Here is a 13,733-nt window from a genome sequence, read left to right as displayed (position 1 = left end):
ATTCATATATAAATTAAACATCATATTGTCTTTAAGCATACAGAGTTGAAAATTATCATCCAATTCATAATACCAAAGTTGAAAAGCAAAAATACAATTAACCGATCTAAGAAAACATATCTGAAAAAAAAAAAAGAAACACAATCATATGGAATCAATAACAAGAGTAAGAAAAATTTTAGTGTATAAAATAATGAATACCACATTTATATTCTATTAAAATATAATCCTATAGATATTTACAATTATCAACTGTGCGTACCCAGGAAGAACAGGCACTTTGAATCATTGGCATTCAATGAACGGCAGTAAAATGTCACAGAAAATGCATTACAATCATTAATAATTAGCTCTAATGAGAAGATTTTAATGAATAAATATTTAAAAGACACTAGGAAAACTTCTTTATTGTGTTATCAATATATTGGTGTTATTCTTACATAAGATATAATAGCATTAATAAAGACTTTAGAAGCTAAGAAAAGCTTTCTATTTCCAAATAAAGGAACAACATAAAGTTGCAAAACAGTGAGAAATACTGAAATATAAAATCACTATTTGGGATTAAATTATACGTCATTTAAATACAGGCTAAAAAAAGGATATAAATCTTAAAAATTCTTTTTTGCTTACAGTAAACTTACAATGAAACGTATTAATAAATATGTGATGCCCACTAGTAATCTAATTTACATCTTAAACAAAAATGTGTACATTTGAACATTTTATTTCAGAACTTTTGAATCTAAAAATCACAGACAAGGGCCGGGCGCGGTGGCTCAAGCCTGTAATCCCAGCACTTTGGGAGGCCGAGGCGGGTGGATCACGAGGTTAAGAGATCGAGACCATCCTGGCCAACATGGTGAAACCCCGTCTCTACTAAAAATACAAAAAATTAGCTGGGCATGGTGGTGCGTGCCTGTAATCCCAGCTACTCAGGAGGCTGAGGCAGGAGAATTGCCTGAACCTAGGAGGCGGAGGTTGTGGTGAGCCGAGATCGTGCCATTGCACTCCAGCCTGGGTAACATGAGTAAAACTCCGTCTCAAAAGAAAAAAAAAAAAAAATCACAGACAAATTTGATATATATTTCAGAAAGCGAAACTTGTAGGATTAGTAACATAAGCAAGATGACCAAATAGGAGGCCCCCATGCATATTTCTCACAACATAATGAGGCAGCTGTGCCAAGCACAACTGCCTTTATGAGAGCTTTGCGATCCAGGTCAGAATTTGTGATGCCTGTGGAGCCCATGATCAAAGAGGACAATTTGAGGACAAGCCCTTAACCAAAGGGTAGCTTATTGATCATGGTTCTGGAGACACACACACAGATACACACACACACACACACACACACACACACACACACACACACGCCATATCCCACTGTAGATTTAGCTGTAGCTCACTTGGCCTTGGTCCTGCCACTCGAAAACTCTGCCAAGAAACCAGGGGGATTCATTCCAACCTGAGATTCAGGTGACAGTCCTGAAGACCCTGGTCCTGTCTGTGGCCCCTGAATAAGGCAAAATCTATCTCCCTCACCTCTCAGTCATGGTCTGGAAAAAACTCTATCCACACAGGGAGCCTAAGGAAGAAACATCCATCTGTGACCCTGGATTTAGGACTGTCAACACTGAGCTGAATGGGAATCAAGTAGTGGCACTGAAACATTGTTCCAGTTTCATGCAGCCACAGTTCAGGAGTTTTGCTCAACATGAAATCTGCCTAAAAACATACACATCTCTGCCCCTGGAGCTAGACTTGCTGACATTAATCTCACTGTTAATCTTAAAGCAGCCCTTAAAGTAGCCCTGTAACCTAGCTTTATTTTCTGTCAGCCAGGGTCTGGGAGCAGTCCTACTCACCCAGAAACCTGGAGGAAGGCATGCCATGGTCCCAGAGACAAGTGAGATTTTCGTCTCAGCTGTGTATCCTGCAGCAGCCCTATGAATCAGTTCCAGCGGTCAGTCATGTCCATCGGTGACTTATTCAATGACTGGATGAAAGCACTTCCAGAGACTCAGCAGGAGCCACACCTGTCCACATCTACTCTATCAGCAACCCCACTCTGCAGAAACAACTGCAATTCCTTATCTTAGAAACAGCCCCAATGCTCAAGATCCTGAAGAAAGTTGTCTTCCCAGAGAACGGACAGGATCCATGACTGTCTATGCCCTGCTAATGGGTCTGTCAACCAAAAAACCATTGCAGACCCAGTAACAATCATGTGACGCTCCAACACACTCAACTGCAATCTTAGTCAAAATCTCATCAGCTCAGGGATCCGAAAGAAAAAAGTATTTATTTCCCAAAACTAGTCTATAAAAACTGGAAGAGATGTTTGCTCCTTCACATTCAGGGACATAAACATAATGGTACAAAGATTATAAAGAATCGAGCAAACCACCACCACCAAAGGAAACTAAAAATCCCTAGTTATCATCTCCAAAGAAATGGCGATCTGAAAGTTGGCTGATGAAGAATTCAAAATAATCATCTTAAAGAATTTCCATGAGATGCAAAAGAACACAGATAGATAACTAAAAAGTTTTATAATATAATACTGGAACAATATGAGTTTTAATAGAGAAATAGAAACCATTAAAAAGAACCAAACAGAAATCTTGGAACTAAAGTGAAAAATGGAAGAACTGAAAAAAAATGTAACAGTTTTAACAAGAGATTCGGTCATGCAAAAAAAAAAAAAAAAATCAGCAAAGTAATCTCATTCTTTGGGTATGCTGACAAAAAAAAGAAAAAGAAAAGAAAGTAATCAATTAGAAAAAAATGAAAGCATAAAGGAAGCATATAGGCTGTATAGTATATCATAAAGTTAACAAACATACACATTTTTGGATTTTCAGAAGAAAGAAAGAAAAAAAAAGATTATTTTAAGATATAATGTCTTAAAACTCCCCAAATCTGTAAAAGGATATGAACAACCAGTTTCACAAAGCTCAAAATACCTACCTATGGTAAGAAGAGCCTAATGAAGACCTCCCTGGGACATATTAACATTAAATTGTCAAAATTCAAAGACAAAGCAAGAATCATGAAAGCAACATGAGATAAGAGATTCTTCACATACAAGGGAAACTTTATAATGTTATCAGTAGATTTTTTAGCAGAAACGTTATAGAACAAATGGGAATGATACCATATATTCAAAGTGCTGAAAGAAGGGAAATTAAAAAAAAAAAAAAAAAAAAGGGTAACTAACAAGGCTATATATAACAAAGCATCTTTTAGAAATAAAAGAGAGACAAAGACATTTCAAGACCTCCAACCCCCCCCACAAAATAAAGTTAAGGGAATTCATTGCCACTAGACCTGTCCAGAAAAGCTAAAAACTAAAGGGAATTACCCAAGTTGAAATGATGAAATGCTAACTAAATATGAAAAAATTAAAACTACAAACATCACTGATACTGTAATGGCGGCACAGAAATCACTTTTAATTCTAGTATAAGAACTATAAAACAAAAGTAGTTTTAAAAAGTATAGCTACTTTTTACTTAAAAAGTATAATTTGTAATGAATACACAATATAAAAAGTTTTAAGGTGTGATATATATAGTATAAAATGTATGAAGGGAAGGAAAATTATAGAGTTTTTCTATGAATAAAAGTTGAATTATTATCATCTTAAACTAGACTATTACATGATGTCTTATGTAAGTCTTATAACCACTATGGGAAAAAAAACTAGTTGATACAAGGAAAAGAGAAAGTAATCAAAGTATACAAAAACAAGACAAAAAATTAACAAAACCAAAGGAAAGACAGCATGAGAGGGAAAAAGAAACAAATGAAGTATAAAATAGAAAACAAAATTATAATAGTTACCTATCAATAATTACATAAAAAGAGATTAAATTATCCAATAAACAGACACCGATATGGGCTGAATGTCACTTCCAAACTTTAGCTTAAAATTTAATAGCAATTGTGATAGAATTAAGAAGTGGGACTTTTAAGAAGTGATTAAGCCATAAGACTTCTGCCTGCATGAATGTATTAATGTCCTTATCACATCTCTGCCTGCATGAATGTATTAATGTCCTTATCACATCAGTGGGTTAGTTATCACAGTGTGTGTTTGTTACAGAAGACAGCTCTCTCCCCGTCATGCCTTTGGCCTTGTTATTATGCAGAAAAAGGTCTTTACCTGATGCCAGTGTCATGCTCTCTGCCTTCCCTGCCTCCAGAATCATAAGCTAAATTAATTCGTATCCCTTATAAATCACCCATTTCCTTATAAAATACCCTGTGATATTCTGATATAGTGGGACAGATTTAAAACAGACAGAGTGGCTGAATGAATTTTGAAAAATTGAGTGATAGGTTGCTTAAAAAAGACTCAGTTTTGATTTAAAGACAAACACAGGCTAAAAGGGAAAGAACTGGAAGGAATATTCCATACATATGATAAAAAACAAAAGAGAGTGCAGGCAGGGGTAGTCATACTTTCATTAGACAAAACAGACTGTCAGACAAAACCTGTCACAAGAGACAAAGGAGTTAATTATATAATAATAGAGAGGTTAATTTGCCCAGAGGATAGAAAAATTAAATAGATATATGCACCCAACACTGGAATACCTAATTATAAAAAGCAAACATTAACAGAACTGGAAGGAGAAATATAAAGAAATACAATAAAAGACAATGTTAGTACCCTCCTTAAAACGGATACCTCATTCAAGCACAAAATAAAGAAAACAGTGCACTCCTATAACATTACAGACTAAATATACATATAATATCCCATCCAACAATATGAAAATACACATTCTTCTGAGAATACACGAAACATTCTCCAGGACAGAGCACATGTTAAACCAAAAGTAAAAAACGGTGCATATTTTCAAATTCAAAAAAAATAAAATTCTATCAATTATTTTTTCTGATTGCACTGATATAAAACTGAAAATCAATAGCAGGAACAAAACTGGAAACTCACAAATATGTGACTATTAAACAACACACTCCTGAAAAATCAACGGGTTAAAGAAGAAATCAAAAGAAAAATCAAGCGTATCCTGAGACAAATGAAATTGGCAACACAAGAAACCAAAACTTCTGGGATGCAACAAAAACAGTTCTAATAGAGAAGTTTATAATAATAAAGTCATACAGTAAGGGAAAAAAAAAGTGTTGAATAAGCACTCTAACTGTAATCCTCAAGAATCTTGAACAAGAAAAATAAAATAATCTCAATGTTAGCATGATTATGGAAATAATAAGAATTAGAATAAAAAGAGACTAAATAGAGACTAGAAAGACAACAGAAAAGATCAAAGAAACTGAATGGAGTTTTTTAAAGAAAACAAAATTGAGAAACTTTTGGCCAGATTAAGCAGAGGAACAAAGAGAGGACTCAAAAAATTACAAATGGCCAGGTACGCTTGCTCATGCTTATAATCCCAGCACTTTGGGAGGCCATGGTGGGTAAATCACTTGAGCCCACAAGTTGGAGACCAGCCTGGGCAACATGGTAAAACCCCTCTCTCCAAAAATTACAAAAATTAGCTGAGCATGGTGGTATGCACCTGTGGTCCTGGCTACTTGGGAGGTGGGAGAATCACTGAACCCAGGAGGTTGAGGCCGCAGTGAGTCATGATCATGCCACTGCTCTTTGGCCTGGCCATCAGAAATAAATAAATAAATAAATAAAAGATGAGTCACTACAACTGATACCACACAAAGAATAATAAGAGACTGCTATGAACAATTACAGGATAACAAATCAGATAACTTAGAAGAAATAGATTCTTAGAAATCAATGACTGACCAAGATTAAATCATGAAGAAATAGAAATACTGAACTGACCAGTAATAAGAAAGGAGATTGAAGCAGTAATAAAAAAAAAATCCAATGAGAAAAAGTCCATGACCAAATGACTTCATGGGTGACATGTATCACACATTTAAAGATGAATTAATGTCAATCCTTCTCAAATTCTTCTAAATAACTGAAGGGAAAAAACACTGCCACTGCCCCTTAGTTTGCATGTAAGGAAAAGTGGGCATGTAAGTACACGGCTGCAGAACTGCTCCTCTCAGCACACTGCCTACAGGGGAGCCTTGTTCCACAGGAGCAGTCACAGAGCTGCAACACCGCCAGCTCAATAAAGCTGCTTTCTTCTACCACTAGCTTGTGCTTCAATTCTTCCTGAGTGAAGCCATGAACCTTGCCAGGATAAGCCCCAATTTGGAGGCTTACCTGCCCTGCAAGAAAAGCAATTAAGAAAAAGAAATAAAAGGTACTTACATCAGCAATGAAGAATTAAAATTCTCTCTGCTTGCAAACTAGGTGATTTTACATATAGAAAACCCTCAAGAGTACACAAAAAGAGATAGAGCTAATACACCCATTCAGTAAAGTTGAGGTCACAAAATTAACATGCAAAGATTAGTTGCATTTCTATATACTAACAATAAATGATCTGAGAAAAAAAGTTAACAATCCAATTTATAATAGCATCAAAAAGTATAAAATTCATATGACTCTATTTAACAAAGGAGGTGAAAGATCTGCTCAGTAAAATCTATGAGACACTGATGAATGTAATTTAAAAAGACACAAATAAATGGAAAGATATTCCTTGTTCATGGACTGGAAAAATTAATATTAATAAAATGTCTATATTACACAAAGTGATCTACAGATACAATGTAATCCCTATTAAAATTCCAGTGTCAGTTTTCAAAGAAATATAAATAAATTCTAAAAATTTTTTTTAATATAGTTTTTGAGACAGAGTCTTGCTGTTGCCCAGGCTGGAGTGCACTGGCATGATTGTGGCTCACTGCAACCTCTGCCTCCTGGGTTCAAGCAATTCTCTTGCCTCAGCCTCCCAGTAGCTGGCATTACAGGTATGCACCACCACACACCTGGCTAATTTTTATATTTTTAGTAGAGATGGGGTTTCACCATGTTGGCCAGGCTGGTCTTGAACTCCTGGCCTCAAGTGATCCACCTGCTTTAGTCTTCCAAAGTGCTGGGGTTACAGGTGTGAGTCACTGCATCTGGCGTTCAAAGTTCTATAAAATCACAAATGACTCCAAATAGCCAACACAATCATAAGAAAGAAGAATAAAGCTGAAGGCATCACATGTCTTCATTCCAAACTATTACAAAGCTATACTAACCGTGAGAATTACACTGACCTAAAAAGACACATAGACCAATGGGACAGAAAAAGGAAACCAAAAATAAACCCATGTGTATACAGTTAGCAATCTTTGACAAGGGCACCAAGATACACAAAGGGAAAAGTACAGTCTCTTCAATAAATGATGCTGGAAAAGATGGATATTCATGAGCAAAAAGATGAAACTGAACATTTATGCTATATACAAAAATGAACTGAAAAAAAATTAACATTTCAATGTAAAACCAGAATCTGTATAATTTTTAGAAGAAACACAGGGAACAAGCTCTTTGACATCAGACTTGGTACTGATTTTTTCAATTTTACACCAAAAAAGCACAATCAACAAAATCAAAAAACAAAAACAAGTGGGACTCTATCAAACTAAAAGTGTCTGCACAGCAAAGGAAACAAAGAACAACAGGAAAAAGCAACCTAAGGTCCGGCCTAAGGACTGGGAGAAACTCTATCTAATCAGAGTTTCATATCCAAAATACATAAGAATCTCACATAACTCAATTGCCAAAAATAGTCAATCTGACTTAAAAATATGCAAAGGACCTGATTAGAAATTTTTCCAAGGATGGCATAAAAGTGGCAAACAGGTTTAAGAAAGGTGCTCAACATAATTAATCATCAGGGAAATGCACATCAAACCTCAATGAGACATCATCTCACATTTACAGAGAGGTACCACAGTGAGATATCAAATCATGAGATATCACCTCATACTGTTAGAATGGCTATCATCAAAGACACGAGAGATCACAAATGTTGGTGACTGTGGAGAAAAGGAAACCTCATACACTGTTGGTGGAAATGTAAATTGATCCAGCCATTATGGGAAAAAGGATGGAGGCTCCTCAAAAAATTAAAAACAGAAGTACCATATGAACCTTCAATCCCATTTCTAAGTATATACCTAAAAGAAATACAATCTGGCGGGCTCAGTGGCTCACGTCTGTAATCCCAGCACTTTGGGAGGCCAAGGCAGGCAGATCACTTGAGGCCAGGAGTTTGAGATCAGCCTGGCCAACATGGGGAAACCCCATCTCTACTAAAAATACAAAAAAATTACCGAGGCGAAGTGGCACACACATGTAATCCCAGTTACTCAGGAGGCTGAAGCACCAAAATCGCTTGGAACCAGGGAAGCAGAGGTTGTAATGAGCCAAGATGGCACCACTGCACTCCAGCCTGCGTAACAAAGTGAGACTCCATCTCAAAAATAAATAAATAAAATCAGTATGTTAAGGAGATATCTGTACCCCTATGTTGATAGCTGATTATTCAAAATATATAGTGGAATATTATTCAGCATAATGAAGAAGGTAATCCTACCATTTCTGACAACAAGGATGAAAGAACCAGGTGGACATTATGGTAAATGAATAAGATAGAGAAACACAAACACTGTATAGTATCAGTTATTTGTGGAATCTTAAAAAGTTGAACTCATAGAAGCAAAATGTAGAACAATAGGTTCCCACAGCTGAGAGGTGGTAAAAATGGGGATACTCTGGTCAAAGAGTACAAACTTTCATTTAAAAGATAAATAAATTGTGGGGATCTGATGTATAGCACTGTGAATACAGTTTACAATACTCTTGTATACTTGAGATTTGCTAACACAGTAGATTTTAAATGTCCTCTCCACAAAAACCTGGCAACTATATGAGATGATTAATGTGTTAATTAATTTCATTGTATTAATCATTATACAACATATACATATATAAAATCAAATTATCAGGATGTATCCCTTAAATATATATAATTTACAAGTGTGGGGAAAAAAATCCACATGAAAGAAGGAAGCAAAAGAAAAAAGAAAAGGAAAAGAAATAAAACGAACATAAAGAACACATTATCATTAACCTTCACACTTATCTAGACAAAATTATAAGATACTATTAATTTATAAGGTAAGAGTTGAGAGGTTACTATATACTGGGCAATGTTCTAAGCTCCCCACAGACATTCATTTAGTTAAGAATTCTACATACTGGCCAGGCGCGGTGGCTCACGCCTGTAATCCCAGTACTTTGGGAGGCCGAGGCGGGTGGATCACGAGGTCAAGAGATCGAGACCATCCTGGTCAACATGGTGAAACCCCGTCTCTACTAAAAATACAAAAAATCAGCTGGGCACGGTGGCACATGCCTGTAATCCCAGCTACTCAGGAGGCTGAGGCAGGAGAATTGCCTGAACCCAGGACGCGGAGACTGCGGTGAGCCGAGATTGTGCCGAGCCGAGATTGCGCCATTGCACTCCAGCCTGGGTAACAAGAGTGAAACTCTGTCTCAAAAAAAAAACAAAAGAATTCTACATAGTAACATATTAAATGATTTTATATCTGTGGACTTTGTGCATGTAGAGCTTATATTTCTAATCTTAGTTTAGGCTAGGAAAGATGGAAAGTTGAAGTGAAATACAAGATCAGTTTTTTTATATTTAGGAAAATGCTTTGTGCTCTGATGAAGTTACTGAGTCTCAATTTTTGTAGGATCATCTTGAAAACCACTGTAGGATTAGAAATTCAAATACCAGAAAATATGTGACATCTGTCCACAGAATTCCTGCAGCTTCTAACAGAAATCCCACTTTCCATCACTGCCCTCACACACTTCTACATGAGGCAAAAACGGAACTTTAAAAGTGGTTTCACATAGAGGTAGAAACATGCACAGACTTCCCCAGAGCTCCCAAATCAATGGAAGAGCAGCTAGATTATGCAGGCCCTCACAGGCCTCACAGGACTTTGGCTGTCACTGTGAAATTTGATGGTGGATCACAGAAGGTGAAGGAGAATCATTAGATAATTTCAAAGCATGAGACAGAAGATGTCCCTCTACGACAGCAAGAGAAATAAACTTATGCATCTAAAAAATCATTTCCACTGGAGAACTTCCCAATCCACACTTCAATGTCTGGTTCTTTCCTGACCTCTGGACCTCTCACCCATGTCATCTACTCATTCACTCCCGCCTACCTGGCTGGATGGCTACTGTCTCCGCACTCTTCACATTCCAGGGCTCTTTCCTTTGCTCCAAAAAGGTGATCAGGTCTGGCTTAGAGATAGCAAGACCTGTTTTATGAGAAAAAGTCACATGACTCTTGCTGGGAGTTCTTTAACTGCCAAATCAGTAGGGTACTCAGTAAAGAGGGGACATTATAGAGGATTCCCATAGAAATTTACTATAGAAATATAGAAAATTTCCTATAGAAATACAGAAAATTACTTCCCCAAATACTGTTTCCTGTCAGCTTCTTTAGAATATTTAGGAAGCATTTTAAATATGGGAATCCTGAGATTCACTTCCAAGTATGACTGAATCAAAAATAAGGAGAAGGAATTGGATTTTAAACTGTGGGCAATGATAGTTTATACCACTCAATTTCTAGAATCACCACTAAACCAGAGTGAAGTTTGTATATCACCTCAAGAAAGAAGGCAAATGCCAAGATCAAACATTAGGAAGTTTTTTTTCTACAACAAACCCATAATTTTTTTTTCCTAGAAGCAGGAATCTGAGTTCATTCATATAAAGCATAAGCTCCCAAGAGACATTCTACAAAGGAAAGAAATAAAACCCTTAGTTATTAGATATTAGACATTCCAAAGCCAAGTTATCCTCACCCAGACAAACCAGGTTTCTGTAGTTCTCTAACATCACATCCCCATACAAATTCTTCTGATTTGAGTCCAGGTGTTCCCACTCCTCCAGAGAGAATTCTACGGCCACATCCCTGAATGTCAGCAGTCCCTGAAATAAAAATAATTAACACATTGACCCAAGATGAAATAAGAGAGTTAAGAGAACTGACTCTGATTTATATGAGTGGCCTGAAATAATAAGATACTTTTAAACACAGTAATATTTTCTAATGTATTCTCTAACTCTGTGGAAAGAGAATGACGTAAGATCCACAAAACCAGTGTAGATACTATGCCTATACGGAATATAAAATATCAAACTAAGGCATCAGGGCTGGGCGCAGTGGCTCATGCCTGTAATCCCAGCACTTTGTGATGTCAAGGTGGGCGAATCACCTGACATCGGGAGTTTGAGACCAGCCTGGCCAACATGATGAAACCCTGCCTCTACTAAAAATACAAAAAATTAGCCAGGCATGGTGGCGGGCACCTATAATCCAAGCTATTCAGAAGGCTGAGGCAGAAGAATCAAACCCAGAGGTGGAGGTTGCAGTGAGCCAAGATCGCGTCATTGCACTCCAGCCTGGGCAACAAGAGCAAAACTCTGTCTCAAAAAACAAAAACAAACAAAAGAACCAAAAAACTAGGGGATCAACATAGGAATATACATTTTTGAGAGCTATATTTACATCATCCACAATCAGTTGTGTGTAATTTTCAGGTGGAAAAGTCATGGTGACTTAGAGGCATACTTCTCAAATTTTATTGTATTCAAAAATAAATGGGAGAACTTGGTCAAATGCAGATTCTGATTCAGAATATCTGGGGTTGGGACTGAGTTTCTGTATTTTTTCTCTTTTTTTTCCTTTTTTTTATTGCATTTTAGGTTTTGGGGTACATATGAAGAACATGCAAGATTGTTGCATAGGTACACACATGGCAGTGTGATTTGCTGCCTTCCTCCCCATCACCTATATCTGGCATTTCTCCCCATGCTATCTCTCCCCAACTCCCCATCCCCCCACTGTCCCTCCCCTATTTCCTCCCTGACAGACCTCAGTGTGTAGTGCTCCCCTCCCTGTGTCCAAGTGTTCTCATTGTTCAACACCCACATGTGAATGAGAACATGCGGTGTTTGATTTTCTGCTCTTGTGTCAGTTTGCTGAGAATGATGGTTTCCAGGTTCATCCATGTCCCTACAAAGGACACGAACTCATCGTTTTTGATGGCTGTGTAATATTCCATGGTGTATATGTGCCACAATTTCCCTGTCCAGTCTATCATCAATGGGCATTTGGGTTAGTTCCAGGTCTTTGCTATTGTAAAGAGTGCTGCAATGAACATTCGTGTGCATGTGTCCTTATAATAGAATGATTTATAATCCTTTGGATATATACCCAGTAATGGGATTGCTGGGTCAAATGGAATTTCTGTTTCTAGGTCCTTGAGGAATTGCCACACCGTCTTCCACAATGGTTGAACTAATTTACACTCCCACCAACAGTGTAAAAGTGTTCCTATTTCTCCACATCCTCTCCAGCATCTGCTGTCTCCAGATTTTTTAATGATCGTCATTCTAAATGGCATGAGATGATATCTCAATGCAGTTTTGATTTGCATTTCTCTAATGACCAGAGTTTCTGCATTTTTAACAAGCTCATCAGTGATTCCAATGCCTCAGGTCCAGAGGCCACACTTTTGAATAGTAGAGAGGTAGAACACTGAGGAAAGAATTCAGGGATGATGTGGAATTGAGAGTTTTATGAAATTTACAGGTTATAACATAATAGCAAGAGTAATAGAATTCTTTTTGAACATTTACTATATACTAGATGTCATCCTAAAAGTTGTTCACGTATTGATAAAGCCATAAATATAATCTATGTGAGAAATAATTGTTTTCTTCCTCTTACATAAAAATATCTTGCCAACCCTCCCCACTCAAGCCTGAAAAAAACTTTTTTGCCAAATAGCTAGTACATAGTAGAACTTGTATTTTACCCCAGTATCTAACTTAGAATTCATTTTAAAGGGACATGCAGGCCAAAATGCAGAGACAACCATAAAAGAATGTTCAGAGCAGGTGTCATAACTGAGAATTATGACAACAGGAAGGCAGCAACACAAAACTGATCAAATGCTGCTGACGTCATAAGCACACATGTACATAGAAACGGTAACTATACACACATGATAAGTGACAGGACATTTCTTAATAAAATTAGGAAATATTTTAAATTGTGTTAAAACTATAAAACTTTTCGAGAATGACCCCTTTTACTGTTTCTTAAACTATGAAAACCAATACATACAATGATATAAATTAAAATAAGAGCTTGTGTCTCTGAGTCTGGTTTTTTTTTTCCCCCAAAGTTTTTGTTTTATTTATTCTATGTGCTGTGTTATATTTTAGAATTTTAAGATAATAGACATATTAATTACATGTTAATTATCATCTTTCTCTGAAAATACAGAGAATAAGGAGAGTATGCTGTGATATGAGTAAAATAAAAGGAAACCTACAGAGCTCAGGCTTGTTTCAGAACTTAGTTTCAAAAACCGGGATCTACAGTCAACAAATGTGAGAGCCTCTCCAAAGCAACCTACAAGCAAAGGGAAACTAAAAAGTAATGAGAGTCTCTGGATTCGACATGATGGTTTATACGCATCTCTCAGTAAATCTTCCCTCCTAGATACTCATTAACAACAAAGAGAAAAATAACTAAGTAGTGAAGGAATCTGGCCGAGAGCACCTGAGCCAGGTGAATGAAGTTAGCATCGGCTGTAATGAGACGAATTGGTATCAGTGCTGACTCACAGATGGACCCATAATCACTGCTGTGATATTAGTAGGGGAAAAAAGTAAATCATAATCTGAACGTAATAAACAGAACCTGTAGGGGAAGATACAGGTG

General features: G+C 36.8%; 1 protein-coding gene and 1 long non-coding RNA gene across 5 annotated transcripts in view; both read right to left on the bottom strand.

Moving 5' to 3' along the window:
• ZNF267 (zinc finger protein 267) overlaps positions 1 to 11,158 on the bottom strand; it is a 174,337-nt gene extending 163,179 nt beyond the window's left edge. For 2 of the 4 annotated variants that reach the window (XM_032271713.1, XM_032271717.1), the window contains exon 1: positions 10,153 to 10,248. Coding sequence is in view for 2 of the 4 variants with exons in the window: in XM_032271720.1 (XP_032127611.1) it covers positions 10,153 to 10,248; positions 10,801 to 10,834 (130 nt within the window). In the remaining 2 variants the exon portion in view is untranslated. Of the gene's footprint in view, positions 1 to 10,152; positions 10,249 to 10,800 lie in introns of those variants that run through there. The other 2 variants (XM_032271720.1, XM_032271719.1) reach the window with 2 other exon arrangements.
• On the bottom strand, positions 8,387 to 10,146 carry LOC116545102. Its single transcript, XR_004266189.1, has 2 exons — positions 9,490 to 10,146; positions 8,387 to 9,165 (listed from the first exon to the last, which is right to left on the bottom strand). It is a non-coding gene; the product is annotated as an uncharacterized LOC116545102 (long non-coding RNA).
• Positions 11,159 to 13,733: the final 2,575 nt, after the last annotated feature.

This window comes from Sapajus apella, unplaced genomic scaffold, assembly GCF_009761245.1.
Source record: "Sapajus apella isolate SASKATOON/1434 unplaced genomic scaffold, GSC_monkey_1.0 scaffold246, whole genome shotgun sequence".
Taxonomy (NCBI): domain Eukaryota; kingdom Metazoa; phylum Chordata; class Mammalia; order Primates; family Cebidae; genus Sapajus; species Sapajus apella.
The sequence above is the reverse complement of the archived record's forward strand: the minus strand, read 5'-3'. Positions and strand labels throughout refer to the sequence as shown.